The following is a 27,909-nucleotide window of genomic DNA, read 5'->3' as shown; positions in this document are numbered from 1 at the left end:
TAGTGGCCGAGCCAAGTAGAGCTGTGCCAAGCTTGACTGGGTTGAATTCATGTACAACTCTAAAGTCTACGTGCAAAACCCAGGCTTAGCTTATTAACCACAGCCTTCTTGAGTCCTAAGCTCACTCAATTGGGGCCCACTTTGTTACCTGGCCCAGAAATTCAATGGATCTACTCATGGGGTAGACCACACATGCAAAAAAAGAGAATCAGACGTCCAGGGAAATTGACCAGTATCAAACATTCAACGTACATGTGTGGCCTATCAATTTAGAGGTAAAGCTCGGTTAGGAAATCAACATTGTGGGCCCCACCTGATGAGCGTCTTTAGTCTTACACACGTGTCACACATCACCAAGTGTTTTCTATATATTGCAGGGATTTTTCACAAAACTACATAACGGGTCCCTTGCCAGCATTCATCGGCAATTTAAGGTCCATGCGATACTTGTAAGTATCGAAATTTCTCCCACATCGAAATATCTTCTGTTGCTGTTATTTCTCAACCTTTAACAGTCCACGTGGCATGGTGGTAGGGCGATCCAGACCACCCAATTCTCTGAAATACTTGTCGATGTAGCATACATAAAAAAGTTTAAATGTAGAATATTATAGGAGCCATCTGATTTTTCCCTTTGAATTTGGAACACATTAATTTACTTTTAGCCGTTCATCTGATAACCATCAATTGGACGGTTAGGATTCCTTGATCAGATGGATTTTATATATATTCTCCACCCACAGCTTCCCCACAATTTCGATGGTCTGGATAGCTGCACATGAGTGCCACGTGGTTGGTGGATTAGTCACCACCACTTTCGATATGGCTAACTATTACAGTATTTTGTATCCGGTGCAACCAGTTGTATCTTATAAAGTTTACATCTTCATAAACGGTCCGGATGATCCTAGCCACCGATTTCAAGAACTTTTGAGAATGGGAATGGACGGTTATAAATAAAAGTCCAACCAAAACTTCCAATTGGTGGCAAGGAACTTATTAACCATCTGCAGACCGTCCTAATTATGGACCGCTTATGGATGGTTAATACCCGAAAGTCGTTACGGGTAAAGCATATCTAATTTTCCGACCGTTTAACTCGGAAAGCTGACCAGTTTCTTTCTAACCGTCCATTCGTGGCCTCCAATTGGATGGTTACGATTATCCGATCAGCATCATTTGGACTGTCACAATGAACAATACAAATCGCATCCGTCTATCTGCAATCGCATGCCCACAAGGGCATACGTGTAAGATCGGATCTTTCCATCCGCTGATCACGTTGTTTGGATGTTCTAGTCTAAAAATCAGGTGTTTTCATTAATGTTGGTGCGGGCACACAACAAATGGATGGCTGGAAAATAAAAATAAAAATTGCTTTAGCTAGAAGTTTGTTTTATACACTGTGGCCTACTTGAAGAGTACACCTGCAAGATTTTTAGAGGCAGAAGATCTAACCAGTGAGGCCCACCTTATAGAAAGCTCAGATATTGTGCCACATTCAAAGGTGTGCTTGTGTAGAGATGGACAAGGCTCTACACACGGGTGGATGATCAAAACCATGGTTGGGCAAGTCCGCAAGGTGTAAGGATAGTCAGCCTTTCATTTTGTGGGTCCGACATGGGCCCCACATGAACGATCAGGATCATGCCCACACAATTTTGTTGGTGCAATCATCCTAGTATTTATGGATGAATTATATGATAATCTCCATCACATGGTAGATCATACTGGCAAGCAAATTCATCATATGTACCCTAATCTGTACCGTCAAAATTGAATATAGCCTGATGGGGCACACTTTGGACCGTCCAGATTAAGATATATGTGTGTGACACGTGTAAATTGAACGTGCCTGATTTATGGTGCAATGTTCTATGACCCTAACATTTGCTTTGATTCTTTGTTCCTCAGTTCTGTTAGTATTAATGCCTTGTCAGGAAGCATCCCAAAAGAGCTGGGAAACCTTCGGAACGTAATCTCCTTGTAAGATATCCTTCACATATAAGTGCGTGATGATCTGAACCATTCATTTGCTGTAAGGCTCCATGAATGGACCATAGACTAAAAATCACAATGAAATGTAGTGCACAAATCATTGATCAGATTTTAGTGAATTTTGTGCACCATTTTTAAAAAGGGAAATGCTAGTATGTAGCACGTGGCAAAGATACATGATGTGATCGAACCGTTGTTCTATTGGGCCATCCTCTAGATGGGCCCATCCAACGACAACCCACGGGATCAACGGTCCCAATCATCACATGTTCTTCATGTGTACTTCAAAGAGAATTATATATAACTCTTATACAACAACGGTTGCGATTCGTCCAATCACTGCGATTGTTTGTCGATGGTCCACCCACATCTGCCACAGAAAGTGGGAAGACCAGATTTTCCTCTTCTTAGGTTTACTGAATCTCTTTACATCTCTCTATATCCGGGATTTTGCTTAGTATAGACCTAACTTACTACCCACGTTCTTTCATTGGACGCAAACAAAACCTTAATCATCAAAGTAAACTATAGTCATACGGAAGAACCTGAGATAATGAAAATATTCCTACTTTTTCCAAATGCTTTACCTTAAAAAGTAAAGATATTTTCATCAAAAAACCAGCGTCCATACCCTAACAATTGCCTTTGGCCAGGTAACTTTACGGGCTGCGATCAAAATAAGGGCATTATACGGACTCATCTGAGATGCTAAATTTTTCTATTCCATGCTGGAAATATGGGTATAGTAGTCCACATGACTACCTTAATTTATATTAGTTTGTGGAATCTGTGCCATATATCGAACCACCACTATTGATTGAAAGTTCATAACCATTCATCCGTACTTGAGACACCATATAGGCCGTAGATGCCTATGTTATGGAGCACACCAAACTGCTGCGAAAGACTTTCTCAATCCTCCTCAGGCAGTGTGATGATTTATCTGCTCACACACAACCATTTACGCGTGGCATGAATATACGTCACACATCATGGGCCTGCGATCACCGAAAAGCCACGTTGGATAAATGATTCTGACCGTTTGATTGATTAACGAATACTAGTGGATGGCTGAGATGAAAAATAGGCAACAGTTTGAAATAAACATACCAGTGTGCATTGATCAAAGGTCAGGATGGTCAAATCAATCTGCTTTAGGAATGTGTCGTTCATCAGTGGCCCCCACCGTTTGGACGGTTTGGATTGAGATATCTGTGAGCCATGTGGTTAGGGACCGTTCATCTAAAAGTTCCCAAATGGGACAACTATCGGTAGAACTTCTAGATGAACGGTCTGACTCGTTCAGGTGACGGGGAATCAGCACATTCAAAATGGTAGGCCCCACCATGAAACACCTAGCACGAAAAAAAAGAAGGCCAGACCTCTCAACAGGTGGGCTGTACCGTTGGAATGAGAGATGCGGTTTGGCTGGTGACCCCAAACCTAAAACCAGACTGCTAGCTGCTGTCAAAGCTCCGTGGGCCCACCATGATGTATGTGTTTTATCCACGCCATCCATACATTTTTCCAGCTCGTTTTAGGGCATGGAATAAAAAATGAGGCAGATCCAAGGCTCAAGTGGGTAACACCACAAACAGTGAAGATTGAACGCTTACTGTTGAAAATTCCTGGGGCCCACCACAGTCTTTATTTTCCATCCAACCTGTTCATAAAGTCACATAACCCTGGATGAAGGGAAAACACAAATATTAGATTGGTCCCAAACTTCTGTGGCCCCGAGAAGTTTTCAACGGTAGGCGTTCAATCCCCACTGTTTCCTGTGATGTGGTCCACTTAAGCTTTGGATTTGCCTCATTTTCGGGGTCATTCCATCAAATGAGCTGGAAAAATGGATGGAGGGCATGATAAGACACATGTATCATGGTAGAGCCCATAGAGCACCACCCAAACAACCTCCTGAAATGAGTAGATAACCGACGGTCTGAGTCAACAACTTAATAAGCGGACCCACCTGATTTTTAAGCTAGATGATCTTCATTATAGGACCTAAAATTGGCATGGTACGGATGAAAGGTTTGCTGCACCACAAGTTATGGTACTTACATTTCAGTTCCCAAATCATAGTGAAACGATGAAGGTCATTGTAGTGAAGCAACAAAGATATTTTTGGAGATTAAATAATTAATTTTTTTTTTTTTAATTTCAGGGGTATAAGCTCAAATAACTTCTCTGGTTCGCTCCCACCTGAGCTGGGGAATTTGACCAGTATGCAAGAACTGTAAGTTCTGTTTTTATTTATTTAAATTATTTATTTATTATTCTTGTTTTAAAATGGCATATGATGTGTTTAGAATTTAGAATTTGTCACCCAAATTTAATAGTGATTAATATGTGGTAGTTTTATTTTTATTTTTATTTTTCCATTTTAAAGTCTAATCAACTGGATCATAAGTTACTGTCCACCCAATAAATTACTTCCAACCTATTATGTTTTTGTGACAATATTCAACCCTTCCAATAGGTTGGCTCCACCATGAGCATAATCTTGTACAAAAATCAGCCTCATCCACTCATTTCATTAGGTGACCATAGCAATAATGTTTAGCCATTGATAAATAACAAAATATCGTAGTATGATTCACTCGGTGAGCGGATATGTGTTCTTTTTAAAGGATAATCCCAGTAATGGCTTCAACGTATTGAATGGATGGGATGTTACATCCACAAAAAAGGTTGGAAGTTATTTGTTGGGTGGATAGTATATTATTGATCAATTAGTTAGACTTATGACTTTTTTTTTTAAAAAATAATTTAAAAAAGCAAGTAAGAAAAGACTCTTATTATCGACCTAAGATAGCCAGAGAGATACAAATAAAAGAGAAAGAGCCTTCTTTTTTCTTTTTAACCTTTATGGGGAGAAAAAAGGAGACTTACAAAGCCATAATGCAGTTGAGCATGCATAGTATCATGATTTACTAACTTAAACAAAACTGTTTTAGGGTTGTTTGATAGTAGCAAAAGTTTAGTTTTAGACAGTCTATTCAAGTGAGTCTCGTCCTAATCTTGTCTTAGCTTAATCATGCTGTTGTTGTAGACCAATTATTCTCATGTTGTTTGTCAAGCACCTGGAATAGATACGATTACATACATTTTGGAATTTTGTCACATGCAATGCATACATGGTGCTAGTAAATGTATAATGGAATATGTGGTCCATGTGAGGTTCTCGAAGATATACCATGTCACATGTGGGATGCTTGACCTTGTATGGTGGCACATGTAGTATGTGCATCACATGTCTAACTTAGCACATGTGACAAATGTGGCACACGAAGGGTATGGAAGGTTCATGCGACACTTTTAGCATATTAGCATGTGTTGCATGTGTGACAAATGTGGCACTATGTACAATAATAGAATGGTCTGCTATGTAACATTCGAGGGCCAGGGTCTGGTTTTTGTAAGAATAAGTTTGGTTTTTATTTTTATATAAACAATTAGTAGACAAATCATAAAATATGTGCTTGTTAGACTAAACTTTTGTTACTACCAAATAGCTCTTAATCTTGAAGTTGAGCATGACTTAAATGTGAAGGAAAGCCACTTCAAGTTGCTTTATGGAGTAGCTTTCCTTAAAGAGAGTATTTGCTCCCCTTATAGATGAAACCTAAGTTTGAAATTGGGTAGCAGAAATCTATCCCTAGAAAGCATAATAAATCCAAAATCTCTTCGAACTTCAACAAGCATTGGAGAACACTGACCTCAAACAACTCTAGCAATGAGTCACTAGAAATTCAAAGCTTGTTATTTGTTTCTGCAAGGTAGGAGTAAAAATGAGAAGTTTAGAAAACATATTTTGTAGAGAGGAAGTGGTTGTTGGAATGTGTAAAATTCTCTTCCTGGACTCTTCGTTTACAGTCTCATGGCTGTTCAAAACACCTTCTCAACCATATTAACTGCTTTGAATGTAACTCAATGGACAGCAACTTTAAATCCATTGAGATGGTGTGAGCATTCCTCTAGCTGATAATAGCACAAGAAATCTTACAATTGAATTCATGATCTATGCTTTTTTCACAGATATATGGATAGCAGCGGGTTAAGTGGCGAGATTCCTTCAACATTTGCTAGCTTGAGAAACATGCAGATATTGTAAGAGCTCATGATTATAAGAAGCATGGAAATCGTCGAAATCATAGGCCCTACCTTAGATTGCTCTTGAACTAACGGTGGCACGGCTTATGGTTTGCATCCAATGGGTATTAAAATGGGAAAAATCACAATGATCTGAATTCGACAGATTAATGCCCATTATCCAGGGCTTAGGACAGTTCAATCAATCTGATTTTGGGTTATGACCCATCTACCGTGGGCCCCATGATTTTGGACGGTTCAATTTAGGTTACTTGTATGCCATGTCTATCATTTCTGATCCCTAGATTTCTTAATATCCGTGTTTACTGTGGAAAATCTGATTGGATTTTAGGTGGGCCTCTGATAACCAGTTGACAGGAAGGATACCTGATTTCATTGGGAGTTGGAATCTTACCAAATTGTAAGCTAATATTTAAAAGAGTTCTAAACTGATTGTAACTCCTATATTCTCATTTGGTATACATGGGATTGTGTAACAAGGTCTCCCACCATCCACTGGTGGTGGACAGGAATTCTATCCACACTCAAAGTAGGTTTCCTGCCAAATCCTGTTCTGAATGTGGATAGGGATTCCTGCCGCATTCGATGATCGGTCATCTAGCGGGCCACGCATGTACATCGAATGTGGATGACTGGTCATTAATTTTAGCTGCAAGTGGGACCTACCATATGAGTAGCTTAGCATGCCTCAATTTTCTTGATATGCCATAGAATACTTCTTTAAAGACTATTTCTGACTATGAAATTGTTGATGCAGGAGTATGCAAGGCAATGCTTTCGAGGGTCCGATACCATCGAGTTTTTCCAATTTGATCTCACTGACTGATTTGTGAGTGTTGCTGTTCATTAAATTGATTTAATATTCTAATTTCTGATATTGGAATTTGTGTTCTAAGGGTGCGTTTGGTTGCACCAAATATCATGAAATTAACCGAACGTACCCCAAGTAGAAATTCCAAAAATTGAGAAATGGGTCTCTTTTGTGTAGGAAAATAAAATAGCTCTTATGTATCTACATGAATATCATTTTGATTTTAAAGTAGAACTCTTGAAAATTGTGAATTGTTTTTCTCCAAATAGTCTTAGCTAATTGTATAATCATACAGGCGGCTCAGTGATGTGTCTAATGGGAGCTCATCGTTGAGTTTTATTGAGAATATGACATCTTTAAACAACTTGTAAGACCATATGATCTCAGAACATGTAGTAATACTAGTCTGTTAGATCTTATTTTTCTTTTTTCATCCATGCCTTGAAAATTTAAAACAACATACTCATATCTGATTTGTGCTTTTCTCTACAGAGTCCTAAGAAACAATATGCTTTCGGGTACTATCCCATCCACCATTGGAAAATACCAATTATTGATGCAGATGTGAGTTTTTCAAGTTATGTTTGGTTCAAATTACAATTTCTCATGTTTACTGAGTTCATCCATTTGCAGTCTATGTGACGGGAGTGGACCCCAGTGCCTTTAAGTCATTGGTTTACATGGGGCATAAATGGATGAGATCAAAACTGTTCATTCGGCAGTGAATTGTCCTAGTCCAGAAATCACACTGCTCGGATGATCCTAAGTTAGTAACTCTTGACATTTGGTGAGGAAAGGGTTCATTTTAAAGATCATTAGAATAGCCCAATCACAGCAATTTTGGGTTACTGGTCCATCAATGGCAGTGCTGATGAGATGCCTGGTCTGGTGCATGGTGCATGCTATGCAGGCAAGAAGTTTATAGACACTTAATCAATTTCGGCATGTGTCTTGGTATCAGAAGCAGACTAGAGGTTCAGGACAGGCAATCTTTGTTTAAAAAACTCACTGAGTCAACTCAATTGGATTCTAAGTCAAGTTGAATCAATGAGCAACTCATTCACTGATTAAAAAACTCAAATGGGTTTCCTAATTTTCATTAGTTTGTGCATTTTATAATACATGTTTAAAAATTAATTATTGAGTTTTTACTTTTGACTGTTTGGGCAAGTCTTTGAATCAAGCCGATTCAATGGATTTTCCAATCTGAGTCGAATTTTCAGGTTTTCGAACCATGACATAGATAGGAATTTTGCTGCTCACCGCTTGTGCCTCAACACTGTAATCTGGACCATTCGTCTAGTAGGCCATACAAAGGACTTGTCACATGCCGTTGATCTTTGCCTTGCCTTCTTAGCAATTCCATCTCATTTTTGTTTTCTTCTACCATATTAAATTGTTTACTTTTGTAGGGATTTGAGCTTCAACAATTTAAGTGGACAAATTCCAGATTCTCTCTTCAATATAAGTTCACTTGTTTACTTGTAAGAACCAAATAGCCTTTCCTCAATCAAATGTTCTTTACATAATTCTCTTTGATGTATGTATTTCATCATCGTGATTTTCAGGTTTCTTGGAAACAACAACTTATCCGGTACACTACCATCCCAAAAAAGCAATACACTTCTTAATGTGTATGTTCATCTGACTCATTTGTACTGAACTTATAGCTTTAGACTGTGTTTGGATGCAATATCGAGTTGAATTCCAATCTCTAGTTCTGGTACCATGTAAGTAGCTTTGAAAACCAGTTTCCATTTCCCTGATTTCCTCAAAATTATGGACATTCATTTCTCCCAAAAAAGAAACAAAGATGTTAAATCTTCCAAGGCAAAGAAACATGAGGTACTGTTTGAGGTGATCATACATGAAATCCATGTAAAACTGCAATTCCAAACATACCATGGTTTTCCAGTTTCTGAGGATTCTAGTTTACTTTTCCCGTATCACGTTTTGGTTTTCCTCCATCCAAACACCCCTTACCTTCTTTAGTATCCATGATTAAGGACTAGTTTTTGGCCCCCTTTTTCTAATTAAATTATAGCTTCAACTTGAGGCCTTTTACTGTGTTGTTGGAGGAGCAATTTGGGAAATTGATAGTTAGGGAGCACCAAAAATAAAATACACAACATTTATTTCTCTCTAACACTGAATTTGAAGGTTACTACAATTCGGTTGTTTTCTTTCTATTTACTAATAACCAGAATTGTAATCTAGTTCACTGAAATGCAACCTTAGACATAACATGGTATCACATATCCTAGCCATCTCTGCTGTTGATTTATGTAAATGATTCAATCGTGAAGATTTCATTGGTTCATTATGTCTCCATCAAGCACCATGTTTTCACAGAGAAACCCAATTGAATTTCAATCCCAACAGGTTACTGTCGATTCGTGGCCTACCTGTGGCCTTATGGGGACAAGACCCCACATACAAGATTTATTTTGCTACGGTGAGCTGCCAAGTAATAGTACAGCGTGTTGCTGCAGGTCCCGTGTCATCACAAACTTTTGGCAATCAAAATCAAAATAGTTTTGTATGTACGGATGGGCCATAAATTTCCATTGTTCTTCACCAACGGAGATAATGTGTTTCATATGCAAAAAATAGTCATTTTGATAATCACAATTGCATAAATTAGTGCCTGTTTATCTAATAAATGCTATCTTACATTCAATGTTTGGATGATATTTGATATTCTTTTTTATAATTTGCAGAGATTTATCATACAATCAATTATCAGGAAGCTTTCCATCTTGGGTTTCAGAAGGCGGCTTAAACTTGTATGTCTGAGGAAGCACAAACCTTACTCCTTTCACCACCATTTTTTGTACTTGTAAAACCATATTTTACACTGTTAAATGCTGAGTACCATTTCCAGGGCTAGGATTGGACCCTCTTTCTTTCTTTCATAATATAAACATGGTTTCAAAGTTTTGATGTCCAAAATATTTGAAAACATCTCTAGTGTACATTTGGAATGTGTGTACAGCAATCAGTACTGATGATTTGGTGGGCCCCCAAAAGATAAAGCGACCGAATTATGGTCTCATAAGGGATGATCACTCAAAAGGCACTTGGTAGGAAAAATGCAGAACAGTTGGATAGTCAGAGCTATCCAATTACTGTAATTTTGAAGGACTGGCCATTTGCGTGATGGCCCACTGGATCATTGATCCCGATTAGGACACATTTTCACATGCACATCATAAAAGCACTTCTCTTTCAACATTATCGATTATACTAACACTGTGCTCCTTGTGTGCAGGAGCTTGGTGGCAAATAATTTCGTATTCGATAGTTCTAACAGCAGGTGCTTATCAATGTCATTTTTTTAATGAGTCAAAACAATAAAAGCATTGGTTTACAACATTATATAACTGGCTACTTGAATACTGCCTTTTTCCGCATTGATTTTATCCATGTTGAATTTTAGCTTCTAGGTTAAACAAACTAGACATCCTCTGTAATCAATGGCTGTCGTTCTGCCATATAATTGCTGTTATTTAATGGTCATTTTTCTTGTCCATTCAGTGGTTTGCCTTTAAGCTTGAATTGTCTTCAGCGAAGCTTTCCGTGCAATCGGAACCCTCCAATCTGTAAGCCATCCTTTCCATTTCTATCAACAGACAATCCTTTTTTTTTTTTCCTCTCTATATACATAATAATAAAATGGGGGCAGTGGTGCTATGCCCCTAGGTGCTTTGGAGTTATTGTCTGCCCATTATCTGTACTGTACATATGGCATATGTGTATGGTTATCTTCATCGTCCATAATTGATTGGAAACTAACCAGAAATGCCTTTGATCAGGGAATCCAGGCTGTCTGATCAACGAACTTTTTCTCATTGAGTATGATCGATTGCAATGATGTTGCCCTATTTTCTGTCCACATTTGTTCATCATGATGTTAGTTGTTTTATATCATCCAATCAATGTGATGTTTGGTCTATGCCCCATTCACTACTGCAACAGCTGAACGAATGGTTTAGATCTCATCCACATTTGTAACATCTACACGATACAGTGGTCCCCGTGGCATGAGATCACTGTCCTATGAAACGTGGGAGGTTCCTGTTCTTATTGTTTCTTTAGATGTATGAGGTTTACCTATAGTTATAATATAGCACTTGAAAGTAAATAGAGGTTTGTTTCACGTCTACATGTGACGTGGCAACTTGGAAATGTGTATGACATCCGAGCCATGTATCAGGTTTGACCCACCATGCAGATCATCATGTGTTACTCACCATAGATGGGCAATGGCCTCAAAATAATGCCAGTTGGATGATCCTAATTGCTTGAATGGAGGACATTTTTATCAATGTGTCTTTCTGATCAAATGATTAGGATCATCTAATGGTGTTGTCATTGTGTTATGGCCCACCCATTATGGGGTCCATGTTGGACAATCACGTGTACTGTTTTATTAAGTTTCAGTTTAATGAGATCAATTTATCAATTTTCTGCATTGGATCTTCCATATTCATTGAAAAGATCTCTGCAGATCATGATCTAACGGTGATCATATGATGAGGTGATGAGCCCCATCATCTGATCATGATCCAAAGATCGCCGTACCACTCTACATGAACAATTCATCGAGTATGCAAACTGATAAGTGTCTCACTGTTCCATTGATCTACAGATTCTTCATTTGCGATCAGGTGTGGTGGGCCCACAATGAAAACTACCAACACTGAGTATGAGGGAGACAATGCAACTCTGGGCCCAGCATCTTATGATGTGACCAGCACAGAGAACTGGGCCGTCAGTAATGTCGGAAGGTTTAGTGAAGGCAGCAACACTAGATATTTCAGATATGATCAGGTTGTATTTTCGAATACAGTAGACTTGGGGCTGTTCCAATATGCTAGGCTATCACCAGGATCTCTGAGATATTATGGTCTGGGGCTCCAAAATGGGAACTACACTGTAAATCTGAAATTTGCAGAGACGGTATTTCCAGATTCTCAGTCATGGCAGAGCACTGGAAAGCGCATTTTTGACATTTATCTTCAGGTATGTGTATTAGGACATTTTTCTGAGTTTGTAAGATCTTCAAAAAAAAAATAAAAATAAAATTTTCAACCCAAATCACATATGTTTAATAGACCCACAAATGCTTCTACATACCAACACGTTCCAGCCTCACATGTGTAGGACATTAGACACGTCCATCACATGAGATCCAATGTGTAGATCATCTGGCCAAAAATTGGTAGTCCAGACATTTATGAAGAGTGAAATAATCGATTGATTTCTGAAAATTGGCAACAGTCCATGTTCAACATATACTTGCAGCCTGCTTGATGAGCGTGGACTAGCATAATAAGCTGGGTCATCTAGGTGGTGGGGTCCACTTGGTGCATGTCTTAGATGGACGCAAATTGCCTGCGCCCTGCCTACAACTTCCTGGAAGCAGAAGCTATGTGGGCCCACCATGATGTCCATGAGAAATACAGTGTCCATTGGTTTCACCAGTTCATGATTGGACATGAACTTAAAAATGAGGCAGATCCAAGACTTAAGTGGGGCATACCACAGGAAGTGGGGATTGGAACTCCATTATTGAAACCTTTGTGGGGTCACTTAAGTTTACATCAGGATAGTATTTGTGTTTTCATTAAATCTTAGTGGGAATAACAGTATAAACAGTATGGATGGCATATAAACATGGTGGACCCCAGGAAGGTTTCAAATGATGGGCATTTCCATCCCCATTTCCCCACTGTTTCCGTCATGTGGTCCACTTGAGTTTTGGATCTGCTGCATTTTTAAGCTCATGAGAAATCAATGGATGGAGTGGATTTCTCACAGACTTTGCTGTTAACCCCACATAGGGGTGAGGAGGGGTGGTGCTAGTCATTTCATTTCGTGTCTGTCTCAGATCTATGTGATTTAAGCAAAACTCTTTGATTATTCTAATCATGAACTAGCTTTTTATTTTCTTTTTCCATGCATTTTACATTGATCAAGGTATAGAGACTGCAATTTCAAATTAGCATCATTCATTTGAAAATGGGTTGATGTTCTTTTGAATTCCATCTACTTGCAAAGAGTCCCAAACATAAAGACTTACTATCTGTTCCAATCAAAATACTGTTTTTGAAATGACCATCTGTTCCAATCAAAATTCTATTTTTGAAATTTGAATTCATTGTGACAATGATTTCTGTTAGTTTTAAAGCTAAGTTAATGGCGCAGGGTAAACTGGAATGGAAAGACTTCAATATAAAAAAGGAAGCAGGTTCTGTCAACAGAGCCATTGAGAAGCAACAACAGGTCATAGTATCCCAAAACGTTCTTGAAATTCATCTCCATTGGGCTGGAAAGGGAACTTGCTGTATACCTTTTCCAGGCACTTACGGACCCGCCATCTCAGCCATCAGTGTTACTCCTAGTAAGATTTAAAGAATTTGTGATTGAAGTTTGATTCTATAATAGAACTTAGAGAAGTGCTGTTATTGCCCGATGCTCTTTATTTAAATGCTATTTAGTGTGATCCCAACTGTTAGTTTGGTGATCATGGATGGAAATTGCAATTGGTTTTTTGGTGGTCATCATGTGGATGGACCATTGGCTAGAAATCATCATCATTATCTAAGCCTTATCCCAACTAATTGGGGCTGGCTACATGAATCCTTTTCTGCCATTCCACTTTATCAAGGGCTCATTTAGTCTTTTCTTACTTCCTCCATACACGTCCTTTTGGGCCTTCCCCTTGCCCTTTTAGAGCCTCCAACTTGAGCCAACTTACTCCATCTAACCAGTATAGTTCTTGACTCTGTTGCACATTGCCAAACCATCTAAATGTACTTTCCATCCTCTTATTACTTATTGCTGCTACTCCTAAATTCGCTCCAATGCATTCATTTCTAATTCTATTCTTCATTATCTTGTCGCTCGTCCATCTCAACATCATCATTTCAGCTGCACATCCTATATTAATGTATTGTTCTTTGACTACCCAACATTTTATCCCATAAAGCATGGCTGTTCTTATAGTTATCTTATAAAATATCCCTTTTAGTTAGAGTTGTACACGCCAATCACATAAAACTCTAGAGGCACATATCCATTTCTTCCACCATAGAGTTTGCCAATCACATTAAACTCTAGAGGCACATCTCCATTTCTTCCACCTTGCTTGAACTCTATGGGGCGACATCCTTCTCAATCTCCCCACTGCCATAAATTATTGACCCAAGTATCAAAACTAGCAATTTTGTAAAACTTCTTGGTCAGCAATCATAACTAATTCCTCGTTCCTACTCCTATTATTACTAAAGTTGCATTCTATATACTCTGTTTTAGTCCAACTAGTTTTAAATCCTTGAGATTCTCAAGGACCCCTCTAGAAATCTAGCTTTGTGTTTATGCCCTTCCTTGCCTTGTTAATCAAAACTACGCCATTTGCAAACAACATACACCATGGGGATCTGTTCTTGCAAATATTTCATTAACTCATCCATAACGAATGCAAAGAGATAAAAGCTTAATGCCGACCCCTAGTGCAAGTCTACTGTAATTTAGAACTCACTTGTCTCTCCATTAGTGGTCCTCACATTTGTTACTGCTCCCTCATACATATCCTTAATCATCACATCCTCTTGAAACTCTCTTCTTTCCCAACACCCACAGATTAACTCTCTTGGGACCCTATCCTAAGCTTTCTCTAAGTCAATAAAGACCATGTGGAGATCCTTCTTCCTCTCCCTATATTTCTCTTAATTGTCTTAGAAAAATAGCTTTAGTGGCAGACCTCCTTGACATAAAACCAAACTAATTTTCTGATATATTTGTCTCATGTCATAGTCTTTTCTCAATTGCTCTTTCCAAAAGTTCCATAGTATGGCTCATAAGTCATACTGAATTAGTGATTTGACCACTACTAATTGGATGGCTACAACAGTCCATTCTATGGACCATCCAAGTGATGACTCACCAAATCGACAGTCCTGATTACCATCTGCAAGTCCACTACAGCATTCTTCTAAAAGTGCATTCTAAAGTATCTGAAAGTTCAACATTGATTACTAATTGTACTGAGTTCTTGTCCAGATTTTCAACCGACTGTCAGGACTCCACCCACTCCACAAACTTCAGGAAAGAAGAACAAGACTGCTTTGGCTGTTGGAATTTCAGTTTCTGTTGGAGTTCTATGCATTGTATTGGTTGTTGTAGTTTTTATCTGGAAAAGGAGTAAAAGGATGAGCACTGATGAAGATGAAGGTAATCCCAATGTTTGTAAATAACTAAAAGATACAAAAATGAAAATTCAGAATTGTTCAAGTCACATAGTACAGATCGACATTACATTAAAGGTGCGTTTGGATGTACCATCAAATCGCAGTTGGGTGTTTTTCCAAACCAATAAGGTTTGGTGCTAGCGTAGAAAACTATCTTTGGTAAGTGGGAAAATCCAAGTGTGGCTTACTTCTGTGTTTTGATGCACAAGTCAACTGAATCGCAAGCGTTCCATCTGATCAAGTGGAGATCACAATTCAGAGCCCAAATCCTCAACTAAAATATGATGTTTTCCACTTTATTAGATGAATGGTTGCAATTCAATTTGATAGCACATCCAAACTCACCCTAAATGCACTGACCGATCCCATTCATTGGGTTTAACTTTTTTCAACTAGGTGTATTTTTATTTCCTTAATTTTTTTCTTGTGATTAATAAAAAAAGATACATTCAAATTCAATGAGCAATCAAAATAAATATAACTTGGACTGCCCAAAAGTAGAAATGTATCTAAGCCCATGTATTTGATTGAAGTGAATGTATGAATGCATCCTGCCTTTTTTTTTGTGTGTGTATTTTCAGAGTTTCTTGGAATGGGTCCCAGACCAAACACTTTCAGTTACGCGGAACTGAAGACCGCCACAGAAGACTTCAATCCTGCAAATAAGCTGGGCCAGGGAGGATTCGGGCCTGTTTTTAAGGTCAGCTTGTTTTTATTGCATGTAGACTACAATGATCAGAAGATTTGAATAGTCCCAAGCCTCAGTATTGCAATCCCATCAGCAATGCCCACTCCCTGATGGAACAATCCTTGGAAAGATGGCAAGGAAAAAAACAATTGTTCACATTCAATGGAACAAAGGCCAATGATCAAATGGTTGGGATCTTCCAATTCGAGAGATTTGTGTCATTGGCCATTTTTAGTGTTGCGCATCAGATCAATGATCTTGATCACATCCAAGACGTCCATTTCCTAAGGTTCAGAACCATTTTCTTCCTTTTTTATTTTCTGCAAATTGTCATACACTTTTGTACTATTTCAATTCCCTAATGGAAAATGCTTGTAAGGAAAATTGATTGATCTGATTTTCATCACAGGGCACACTGCTAGATGGGCGGATAGTGGCTGTGAAGCAACTGTCAGTAGCATCTCACCAAGGAAAGAGTCAGTTTGTAGCAGAGATTGCCACTATATCTGCAGTCCAACAACGGAACCTCGTGAAGTTGTATGGATGCTGCATCGAGGGAGTGAATCGGCTCCTTGTTTATGAGTATCTGGAAAACAAGAGCCTCGATCAAGCACTTTTTGGTATGTTACCATCCTCTCCCTTCTCAATGAAACTATATACTTGAATGAAAACCAACACTAGCCTTATTTTGTCTTATATGGTTTTAGGGTAGGTTTGGTTGTACCATTTGTTAGGATTTTCGAAATGCAGTAGAATTTATGGTTTTTCAAAATCTAGATTCTATGCTAAGCCTAAGGATCCCCCGTTTGATATTTTTCAAATTTGTAGAATGGAAAAAAGTAATTTTAAGAACTAGAATTACCTTAGATCTATGCTAAAAAGAAGAAAAAAACCCATCGATTTGCCAATGCCGATCCTTCAAACGAGGTCTCTCCTATATCTATCTTGGATAAAGGAGAAATGTTTATCCAGAAGTTGAGAGCCAACACATCCAACTCTTAGAGCAGGGCCAAAGGAGATGAGTAGAGCCTTCTAGGTGGACCTACATCTGTGGAACGTGTGATGAAAGGAAGGAGGGAAATATGGAATTTCTCTCCGTCGCTCTCTACCTCTATCTCTCTCTCTCTCTGAGATGGTGGTGGAACCTCATATCTCTAAGTGTGATCAAAACCTTTTTAACGGTTAAAATAAAAGTCTAATGGTTGAAACATCCACATCCATCTAGGACCCATGGTCATCATGCTATAGATAAGATCGTTAATATCACATCCATATCATCCATGGAAAAATTCCACATTGGGTTTTTAGGGCACAACACCAACACCATCTAATTGGACTATAGTTATTAATTTATTAAGATTGCAATTACTTACCATCCTTAGCATTTGCATTGATGGAATAGAGGCAATGAATTGTGATTACGTAATTTTCAACCTGGACATCAAAGGAATGTAACTACAATTTGAGGGCGACAGCTAGTATGAAAGGTTCATTTTCTGTTCAATATGATTCTATGGCCCAACACACCCTTATATATGGACAAAATGGCCAATTTTACATTAGCAATTCCCTTATCATGTGAGGTGGGTCCAAGGCATGCACTATTGAATGGAATTGTAGTAATTTTTCACAATGAAGTGGAAATAACCAAATTGTAATTACCTTATGCTCTGTTTGCTTGCCACATAAAAATGATTTCATCTCATTTTAGTTAACAGTCAATCAGTTATTATATATTAGAGATCATAGTTTATATAAATGAGAAATGCACCTGTGTTCTTAAGCACTATAAGTAATAGTCCTGCTAGTTGCATTGGGACAATTAGACAGTACAATCCATTGATCTAGACTGTTCATTAGGTCAAACTCACATTTCATGGTCTACTATGAAAATATCACTGAAAACATCACACTGATCTAAGAAATATTAACCATTGAATAATGACCCTAAATATGGATGGTCAAGATCATTTACATAATACAATGATTTGTCAGGGATCATCATGGATTGCATATGATTCTAAAGAATCAAGTTTGTTAGGCCATTGTAACCATCTCATCAATGGCATGGAAGAAGGATGACTATAGAAAATAAGGTCAAATCAAATATCGGTTGGATGATACAATCAGTGGTATTTTTTCATTCTAGCCCATCAAATGTGTTCCAAACTTAATGGACAGTTCAGATCGATTGATTGGACCAGCCAAGTGAATCAATGCAACTAGGAGCACTATAACTTAAAGTGCTTTGAGAACACTGGAGCATTTCTCTTTTTGAATTATGGTTATCAAGATTTTTGTTTTAATCCTTACTGAAATCTCTAATACATAATTACTGTTGCCTAAAATGAGATGAACTAATTTGGAAGTGGCAACCAAACAGGCCAGTAGCATTTTTATTGAGGGATTGGGAATTTGGTTATTTCCAATAACAGCTTGCAGTTCATTCAATCCAAATGCGGCCTTGTACTGATTCTGTTGGCAATAAGATTGAACAGTGCGTTTGATCCATTTGAAGAATCTGAACTAACCTAGTTATAAGCCACTCTCATGGATCAGGTGATTGTAGAAATATTGCAGTTTTCAGCTGTTTCTAACCACATGATCTTACATACATTTTGTTTTCGACAGTCGATCTTAAAATTTTCTTCATCTTCTAAAAAGGGCAATGGATCAGAGTGTTATGAACTTGTAACTTGTTTGATTTTTGAGCTAGGGGTTCAATGAAGAGTTGGTCGACTATATGGATGGTCTAGATGGCACTGCATGGGATGTGCCAATGTGCTCCATGTTAGCAAGATCCAGGTTGTTCATGTGGTGGTCCCCACTGTGTATGTACCATGGCCCAAATATCCAGTCATGAGGGGAACTACATATGCATGAAAAGCTATAAAAAAAAGGGAGAATGATGCACATTCGATATGCATTGTGGCCCATCTGATGACTAGATTGGCTTGTTTTCTGGCTACTACACATACATGGTGGGCCCCTCCTAAGGAACGGCCTGGACCTTGAATCCATAGGCAGGGTATAATTCAAAATCCAACTGTAACAGGTAGCTGTAGGAGAGCTTGATTGTACTACATTTCAATGCTAATGGCTGCCATTTCCTTGCAGGAAAGAGTAACTTGCATTTGGATTGGAATACCCGCTTTGAGATATGCTTGGGGACAGCAAGAGGTCTCGCTTACCTTCATGAGGAATCCAGGCCTCGCATTGTTCACAGGGATGTCAAAGCCAGTAATATTCTGCTCGATGCAGATCTCAATCCGAAGATATCAGATTTTGGTTTGGCGAAGCTCTACGATGACAACATGACCCACATCAGTACACGCGTCGCAGGAACAATGTAAGCATTGCAGAAGTTTCCCATTTGCCTTCCTTTCTAAAGGGCAGGTTTAGATACTTGATTGAACTGAATTGCAATAATCCAACTCAATTTAGAGCGCAAGGCCGAAGCAGAAGCCATTCCATTTCATAATTTCAATTTTGGGGTTGGTTTGTCATTATGAATGATGAATGGAGAGGGCTTGCACAGTTCGGTAATTTCCGCTTTGATTTTTAATTTTTGCAATGCAAGTCAATTGAGCATCCAAATGCAGCCTAAATTTCTTATTATGCGATGTTGGTTTTTGTAGAAGTGCCTCAAACAGTTAATATGATATTCTTACGGCTGTGTTTGGATACTCAATTGAACTAAACTGCAACAATTCAATTCAACATAGAGCAAATGGCCAATTCCATGCATTGAAGTTGGACCTGAAGCAATTTTATGATTGGCCCTCTTGTTCTGTTGCCAATTTGCCAATTTTCACTCCATTGAATTGAATTGTCACAGTTCAATTTCTATTCTGCATCCAAACGTGGCCTACATTTCTTATTACCTGGTGTTGGTTTATATTGGAGTACCTCAAACTGCTATCTTTATTTTCTTGAAGCGGCTACCTTGCCCCGGAGTATGCCATGCGTGGGCATCTGACAGAGAAGGCTGATGTATTTGGATTTGGAGTCGTTGCTCTGGAGATTGTAAGTGGAAGGCCAAACACAAGCCAGAATGTGGATCCAGAGAAGATGTATCTCCTTGAATGGGTACAGCATTTAAATTTTCTTACTAACATACGTCGGAAATGAAGAGCCTGAAACTCAATTCTTTCATTTTGGAAAACACTACTACATCTCTTGAGAATCCAAAATTCTTCTTTAGTTAGAAAAATAAGCCAAAAAACACTTATTTAAGAGATCAAACTCATCTATCATTAGTAACATTTTAGGTCAATTTGGATTTTCTGGCATCCAAACGAATCTCCAAGATGTTTCAAGTCGAACCTTAAACATCCTGGATATTGTGTTGTGGGTGAAAAGAGAATCCTGGGCATTGCAGTTCCTGAAATCCCCACCACCCCAAAATGCACAACTGATCAAAAGCACATCCTTTATGTTGTATGTATCTTCCAGGATGTTGATTTTGGGTACATCCAAACACATAAATATCCAAGACATTCAAGTTGAACGTTAGACATCCTCGATGCTGTGTTGTGGTGAAAAGGGCATCCTGGACATTGTGATTCCTGAAATACCTGCTGCCCCAAAATGCGCAACTGATCAAAATAGCATCCTTTCTAATGAATTATCTTCCAGGATGCTGATTTGGGGTGCATCCAAACGTTACCTTAACTACCTACATGGGGCACCCATGCATTCTCGGCTACTGATACAGGGCTCTTGAAATATCTATCCCTCAAACACTGCGGATATTTTCTGTGCATCTTTAACTACATATATGCTTTAACATACTGAAATCTTGAAAAATAGAAGTAACATTAGCAATCCATTAGCAAATTCTACTAAGCAATAGTCTTTCAAGGTGGAGAGTGGAACTCAAGCATTCTCAACTTAGCTTGTGAACTGAGGAAATTTCTCTGCTCTGGGTGTTGGATCAATCGCCATGAGACCCTCTTGAACCTCGCTTTTCATGGTGGAGATCCTAGTAATCCCCACATTGGTTTGTTAATCAAGCTTCAAAAGTCAGTTTGATTTTGCATTATTATTATTATTAATGTTAGTAATTTTGTAAAATAGTTGGTATCATTTTGCAAATGAGAGAACCATTTCACCTTTGGAGAGTTGATGATCTGAGCATTAGGATGGTGGATGAGTCTTTATTGTTGGAGTATTAAGTCTCTTGATATACATTGATACACTATCTTCTAAGGCTCGAGCTTTTAGATCAACTGGTTGTTTGACATGGTATCAGGGCGGAAGTCCCCAGAGTAGCAAATATGCCTCCCTATTATATTCTCCCACGGAGGCCTTTTATGGTGTGAGTTGTGTGTGTCTCTCCACCCTTGCTTGCCCCCAAGTAGTATATTCCCATGTGGAGTTCCACCCCGCAAGTGTGGGAGTACTGTTAAAGTGTTAAGGCTCTTGATATACATTGATAGACCTTCTTCTAACGGCTTGAGCTTTTAGATCAACTGGTTTGTTTGACATTTATAAAGGGGATTAGCAACCCCATTGCTAAAACAACAAGAAACAAGAGAAAAGAGAACCACTTACAGTCAGGAAGAGCAGTCTGCCATTGCGATCTCCAGTCTCACGGCACTCTCCTCATTTGGGTGAGGATCGGTCTTGGTCTCTGGATTGTTCAATGAGTAGCGTGTTTCGAGTCCGTTCTCTTTCTGCACCTAGTGAAATTCAATGGTCCTGGTCTCTGGATCGTTCAATGAGTAGCGTGTTTCGAGTCTGTTCTCTTTCTGCCCCTAGTGAAATTCTCTGTTTTTCATGTTTCGGCATCCACCTTAATGTTTTGCACGTAGTGGCAATCAACCTTGATTTGTTTGCGTTTGATTCTGAAACAACGATTTGAAGCAGTGGTTGTTTCAGAACTGTCCAATTTCCTAATGGATTCTCAGTAGTGCTTCGGATTGTGAGAAACACAAAATTGCATATCCATGAGAACATGGCAGTGCCTATGCAATATTCATGCCATTCATCAGGTGGGCCTCATCACGAATTTCCCTGGCCTGAAAACATGGTTTGTTCACTCATCAGGTAGGCCACCCATGTACCCATAAAGATAAAAATGGGCAATTAAAAGAAAATAACCAACAGGCTGTATTCAACATACAAGTTCGGTCCACCCGATAGGCCATCCAGCCTGATTTTTGGGCCAGATCTTCTAGATTCTAGATGGTGGGGCATCAGCACAAGTGACCCACATTTCATTTCTTCTTCTTCTTCTTATTTATTTATTTATTTATCTGATCTGTTGTATGATCATGTAGGCTTGGTATCTCCATGAAAATGACCGCGCATTGGAACTGGTCGATCCCACATTATCCAAATTTGATGAAGGAGAAGCGGCTCGGATGATTGGCATTGCTCTTCTATGCATCCAGGCATCGCCGACACTACGCCCACCCATGTCACGGGTGGTGGCCATGCTGCTGGGAGACATTGAAGTGGGCACTGTCTTGTCGAAGCCAGGCTACTTAACCGGTTTGCCATCCAATGACACAAGCAGCTTCATGAGTTATGATACTTCAAGAGCTTCGACTGGTGTAAGCACCACCAGCCAACAGTTCTCATTGTCAAATAAAAGCGGTTCACCCCTGGGCACCACTGAGCCAATGCTGCACGAGGTTATCGGAAATGGACGGTGATGATCGCTTCCTATCTCTCCATACATGCATAAATGTATCTGTATGTATATACAATATATATTGAGACGCCGAGCGATTTGGTTATTGATATTTGAGACATTGTTTCCATTTATTTAGCTTGCTCTTAGTTTGTGGACGAATAAACACTCGCCCAAAGTGGCAGCATTGAGTGAATTTGAACTAGCGTTGTTGGAAAATTTGGAGAGGAATAAATATATTTTTTATTTCCATTTTTCAAATCAAGGGCGGTGATGAGAGAGAGAGAGAGAGAGAGAGAGAGAGAGAGAGAGAGAGAGAGAGAGAGAGAGAGAGAGCGAGCAATTTATCTAGCATGTGCCAATGGAATCTGGGTCATTCATCAGGTGGGGTTGGCCATGAGCATGCTCTCGCCCAAAAGATTGGGCTGGTGCCTTAGCTCATTGTTTCATCTATTCATCATGTTTTCAGTAGTGCCCAAATCTGGGTTACCCTTTTGTTCATGCAGGTGGGCCACATCATGCTGTAACATCTCCTCCATCAGATGATCCAAGCCATCTGATTGGTGTCTCATACATGAATGATCACAACCAGTCGTCCACATTTAATAAGGCATGGTTCAGATAGAACAATTATTGTTTTGGTTGTTGCAGATTAAAGGTAAAAGTCTCTATAACATGGAGTCTTCGTTGTGATTGCACGAGTTCCAGATCCGAGCCGCTTATCATGCAGGCCACACTATATGGTGAACCCAAAACCAGCCTTTCCACTTATCAGATGGGCCAGACATATGGCCACAAATGCAAGAACGAGTCCAAACACTGTTTTTCTTTTAAGAATAAGGTATGGATTTCTAACATTGTTGCGTTTACGCAAACAGATAAATGCCTAACAATGGAACTAAGGGTGTGTTTGGTTGCTCAAAATATCATGATATTTCATGATTGATCAGTCTAATTTGATGCAAAAAAAATCAAGAAATTCATGATATTTGGTACCACCAAACCCACTATAAGCTAGCAAACTGCTTGCGTGAATTCCATATCCAAGAAGCTTATAATGTGGGCCCCACTATATAGTGACCCAAAACCAACCTTTCCACTCATTGGATGGGCCACAAATCAATGAATGAGTCCGAACAGTTTTATTTTATTTTATTTTTATTTTAATGTAAACCACCAAACATAGAAACTAATGGTTCGGTTAGTTTGCCTATCATGATATTTTATGATTAACGTGCCATATGCTAGCAAATATCATTGCAGTTGCATGAATTCTAGATCCGAGCCGCTTGTCATGTGGGTCCACTCCACTATATAGTGACCCAAAAATCAACCTTTCCGTTCATCAGATGGGCCCCACATGCGGTGCAGAAACTAGTCTGAATGACAGAGCTTTTAACTTCTGTTTGTTGCAGAACATGGCCTGCCTAGGAAGGTGTTAACGTCCAAGGATTGCGTATATACAAACAGCAATCCATCAAAATTCAAATCCATGAACTAAGCTTACCATCTTTTATTACTTTATTCTTCTTCCTTAAGTTGCATGGGTGCTTTCAGATTAAGGGATGGTCCTGATGAGGTCGATCACTGTCTTCCTCAAGGATAACTACTTCAAATCCATGGATCATTTTGGACTCCTCACAGAGATCCCTCGAATCCACGAGGAGAAGTAGAAAATAGAAATAAATTCGAAAATAAATTAATTGATGATAATAAGAAATTACAACCTTTTAAATAGTAATTTCAAACACAGGAAGAAATTTCAAAATCGAACTCCAACTCAAACTCCCTAAAAACATCACTTACTATAAATAATAAACTTATTATTTATAGATGGGCATTATTTCTACTAGAATTCATGGTTTTTAGCCAAAAATAGTACATCTCCAATTTAGGCCAACCATGCTATTCTCATCATTTTTCTAAGTCATTTTCATGTTGGACAACTCCTAAATCTCAAAGGATCAAGAGTGACGATCTAATTAAAACATACTATAAGCAAATAGTAAAAAAATAAAAATAAAAAGCATTTTTGACTGTCGATTAATGGAATCTCTCAAATCCGGCATGGGCAACCCGGGGGCATAGCAGGTTGGTTGGCTAAAGTAGCTTCTACATCGAATCAGGGAATCGAAGAAAACCAAATCCAATTTTGATCAGCAAATTGCGATTGGAGTGCCATCCCATCCTTCCAAACAGGCCAGCAGTGGATCGATGAGCTTCCCGTCACTGATCGCGACAAACACCTTTTCAAAATCCTCTCCTGGCGACTGAATCTTTGCACCCGAGAGGAGAGATGTCTTCAGCTCCGATCGTACAAACTGGTACAGTGGGTATGATCGGCACTCCTTGATCTTGTTGGGTATGGAAGGAATCCCAGCATCAACTGCATTTCGGGTGGATTCGACTTCTTTGGGGAGATGGGCCTTCAGCTCTTCTTCAAACACAGCAATCCTCTGGAGAATTGAAGTCCCACCATCCTTCTCTCGATCCTCCATGGCCTGCTCCATCATCACCTGCCTTAGCTTCTGCATCAACGGATAAGTCAAGCTGCATGGATTGTCAATGTACGTGAAAACATGCTCAGATTCAACTACTCTGATCAGCTCCTTATAAAACCTTGATTCAAGAAACTCGTCGTGGGTCCCAATCGCTAGTGCCTGCTTTGCTGCCTCACCCACCACTTTCTTCACTGTCTGCTTCAGATTATCCTCAACGTGCCTGAGATCAATGGCTTGACACAGACCGACAATATACGTAGCCGACATGAGTTTCAGTATCTCAACGGACTCCGCTGTTCTCTGCGCTGATATCATGCCAAGAGAATTCACATCCTGATTATTCTGCTCGGCGCTCTGGACATGGCTTGTGACTGGATTAGCCAAGAACTGGAGCTCTGATGTGTAAGCCGCCATGGCGACCTCCGCGCCCTTCAATCCATAATCCAAGCTTGGATCCGGTCCACCAGTAAGATTCGACGGCAAACCATTGTTGTAGTAGTCATTGACGAGCTCGGAGAACTGTGCGAACATGAGCTTCCCGATCGCTGCGATTGACAGCCTAGTATTATCCATGGACACACCGATCGGCGTCCCCTGGAAGTTTCCACCATACAAGGCAATGTTCCTGGAGACATCAATAAGCGGATTGTCGTTGACGGAATTGATTTCTCGTTGGATGGATTGTGTAGCTGATCTGATCACTTCAATGTGGGGACCAAGCCATTGAGGAGATGTCCTCAGTGCATATCTGTCTGGCTTGGGTTTCTGAAGTGGGTTCATTTCATGAAGCTTCTGAGCTGCTTTCATGTAAGAGCTTCCTTCCAGAAGGTGGGCCATGATTGCAGCAGCTTCTATCTGACCAGGATGGTGTTTCAGCTGGTGTGTCAGACGATCAGCGAATTCCGGCTTCCCGTTCATCACCTCACAGAAGATTGCTGATAGAACGACGGCGAGGATGGCGAGGATGTTTACATCATACAGCACGATGGATGCAAGCCCCGATCCAACGGCGGTGCCATTGACAAGCGCCAGCCCTTCCTTTGCTTGCAATTCAAATGGCCCACTTGTGACGCCAGCTCGCCTTAGGCTGTCGTCAGCACCTACGATGGTGCCATCTGGCAGGACGGCTTTCGCATTCGGTCTGCCCGTTAGTAGCCCTGCGATGTACGACAGCGGTACAAGATCGCCGGATGCTGTGATCGTCCCACGAAGTGGGAGGATCGGTGTGATCTGACCGTTCAGCAGCTTGATGATTGCTTCGAGGATCTCCCATCGGATGCCAGAGTAGCCTTGTAGTAGAGTGTTGGCACGTACCAGCATGGCGGCACGTGTGGTGGATACTGGCAACGGCTCAGTGCTTTCAAAAATGCCGATGTTGAGGAACCTGATGAGCTCTTTCTGCATGGCGGCGGCGTGGTTGGTTGTACGGTGGGACGCGCCGAAGCCGGCGGTTACACGGGAGCTGTCCATACTCACCCATTGGGCGCTTGCATCAACGGATGGACGCTTTTCAACGGCTAGATCGACCTGCATGTCTGTTGATCGCGCGATCGCTGCGACATGGCCCACCGTTAGACCTGATCCGGCCAGATATATCCGTGGGGCCCGAAATTCGGCTACCATCTGTTTGACTTGGTCCAGATGGCTGCATGTAAGTGGCTGAACTGATGCAGCCCAGTTGAGGGGGTCATTGGGTGGAGAGAGAGTTGGGTCCCCAGATGCATGGGGATTCGTGCAGATTGGGATTGAGAAATCTGCCATTTCTGTTTTTGGGTGTTTGGGTGAAGAAAATTTCAACTTGGAGAGATTGAGTTTCCTAACCGGACAGGCTGGATTGGTGGGGTTTATAGAGGTTTTTGGGCAGGGTAGAAGCAGATTGCCACCTACCCCCCCCCCGGACCGACTGAGTCAGGCAGGGGCTCTGGCCTCTGAGTGGCACAACGTGATGTATGGTCTCATCTACGCCGTCCATCCATTTTTTAAAATCATTTTTATAAATGAGCCCAAAAATGAGGCAGATCCAACTCTCTTGTGAACCACACAGTGGGGATTGAACGCTCACCATTAAAGACTTCTTGGGAGCTACGGAAGTTTTGATCAAGCTAATATATATGTTTTCCGTTCATCCAAGTTCATGTGACCTTATGAACAAGTTGGATGGCTAATAAGAATCATGGTGGGGCCTAGGAAGGTTTCAATGGTGGCCATCATTTCAACGCTGGATCCTGAAGTGTGGTCCATTTGAGCCTTGTATCTACCTAGTTTTTTGACTCACAGCCTAAAATAATATAGGAAAATTGATGGATGGCATGGATGAAACCCATGCATCAGGATAGGCACCACATAGCCCTGTGTTGACCGTGTCCGTGACCAAGGGCCAGGACGCAATCCGCTTGTGGGTTGAGTTGAGTGACCTGGATATGGTTGGTGAAAATGACTTTTGGTGTCACCTGGCGGGCGTGTGGGGTACGTTAGGGCACGCGGTCAAAACCGATATTTTGGGGTTTGGATTTTTTTTATTTTTTCATTCAAGTAATAAACCATCGTGGAGGTGGGACGGGTTTACCTGCAGCCCTAACCTTTGTGGAGTCCACTGTAATGTATATCATATATCCATCCCGTTCATCCGTTTCGCCAGCAAATTTTAGTATGAGCACCTGGAAATGACCTAAATCCAAAGCTCAAGTAGACCACACTACAGAAGAAGGGAACGAACACCCACCATTAAAAACTTTTCTGTGGCCGTGTAAGTTTTGGATCAAGCTGATATTTGTATTTTTCCCTTCATCCAGGTTACAGTCACCTTTTGAAAGGTTGGATGGTAAACAAACATCTCAGCGGCCCAACAAAGGTTTTAACAGTCATTACAAAAAAAATAGTTTTTACCGACGAAACTTTCT

General features: G+C 40.0%; 2 protein-coding genes across 2 annotated transcripts in view; one reads left to right on the top strand and one right to left on the bottom strand.

Moving 5' to 3' along the window:
• LOC131219940 (uncharacterized) overlaps positions 1–27,909 on the top strand; it is a 67,408-nt gene that overhangs the window by 8,517 nt on the left and 30,982 nt on the right. Inside the window, exons 4-26 of the mRNA XM_058214925.1 lie at positions 378–449; positions 1,915–1,986; positions 4,166–4,237; positions 6,040–6,111; positions 6,446–6,514; positions 6,872–6,943; positions 7,221–7,292; positions 7,418–7,489; positions 8,338–8,409; positions 8,494–8,559; positions 9,646–9,711; positions 10,197–10,241; positions 10,463–10,527; positions 11,577–11,950; positions 13,136–13,331; positions 14,993–15,163; positions 15,762–15,880; positions 16,278–16,488; positions 18,986–19,217; positions 19,807–19,957; positions 22,153–22,526; positions 25,886–26,232; positions 26,683–26,874. Coding sequence (XP_058070908.1) covers positions 378–449; positions 1,915–1,986; positions 4,166–4,237; positions 6,040–6,111; positions 6,446–6,514; positions 6,872–6,943; positions 7,221–7,292; positions 7,418–7,489; positions 8,338–8,409; positions 8,494–8,559; positions 9,646–9,711; positions 10,197–10,241; positions 10,463–10,527; positions 11,577–11,950; positions 13,136–13,331; positions 14,993–15,163; positions 15,762–15,880; positions 16,278–16,488; positions 18,986–19,217; positions 19,807–19,957; positions 22,153–22,526; positions 25,886–26,232; positions 26,683–26,874 — 3,254 coding nt within the window. The remainder of the gene's footprint in view (positions 1–377; positions 450–1,914; positions 1,987–4,165; positions 4,238–6,039; positions 6,112–6,445; positions 6,515–6,871; positions 6,944–7,220; positions 7,293–7,417; positions 7,490–8,337; positions 8,410–8,493; positions 8,560–9,645; positions 9,712–10,196; positions 10,242–10,462; positions 10,528–11,576; positions 11,951–13,135; positions 13,332–14,992; positions 15,164–15,761; positions 15,881–16,277; positions 16,489–18,985; positions 19,218–19,806; positions 19,958–22,152; positions 22,527–25,885; positions 26,233–26,682; positions 26,875–27,909) is intronic.
• On the bottom strand, positions 24,561–26,884 carry LOC131220951 (phenylalanine ammonia-lyase-like). The gene has a single exon (XM_058215981.1). The coding sequence runs from the start codon at positions 26,768–26,770 to the stop codon at positions 24,665–24,667; it is 2,106 nt and encodes a 701-aa protein (XP_058071964.1). The 5' UTR covers positions 26,771–26,884; the 3' UTR covers positions 24,561–24,664.

The sequence above is a fragment of the Magnolia sinica genome, chromosome 12 (assembly GCF_029962835.1).
Source record: "Magnolia sinica isolate HGM2019 chromosome 12, MsV1, whole genome shotgun sequence".
Classification (NCBI taxonomy): Eukaryota; Viridiplantae; Streptophyta; class Magnoliopsida; order Magnoliales; family Magnoliaceae; genus Magnolia; species Magnolia sinica.
The sequence above is the reverse complement of the archived record's forward strand: the minus strand, read 5'-3'. Positions and strand labels throughout refer to the sequence as shown.

What these genes read in the sequence shown, in the direction of transcription:
- LOC131220951 (XM_058215981.1), bottom strand. Translation starts at nt 26,770, where the DNA reads ATGGCAGATTTCTCAATCCCAATCTGCACGAATCCCCATGCATCTGGG.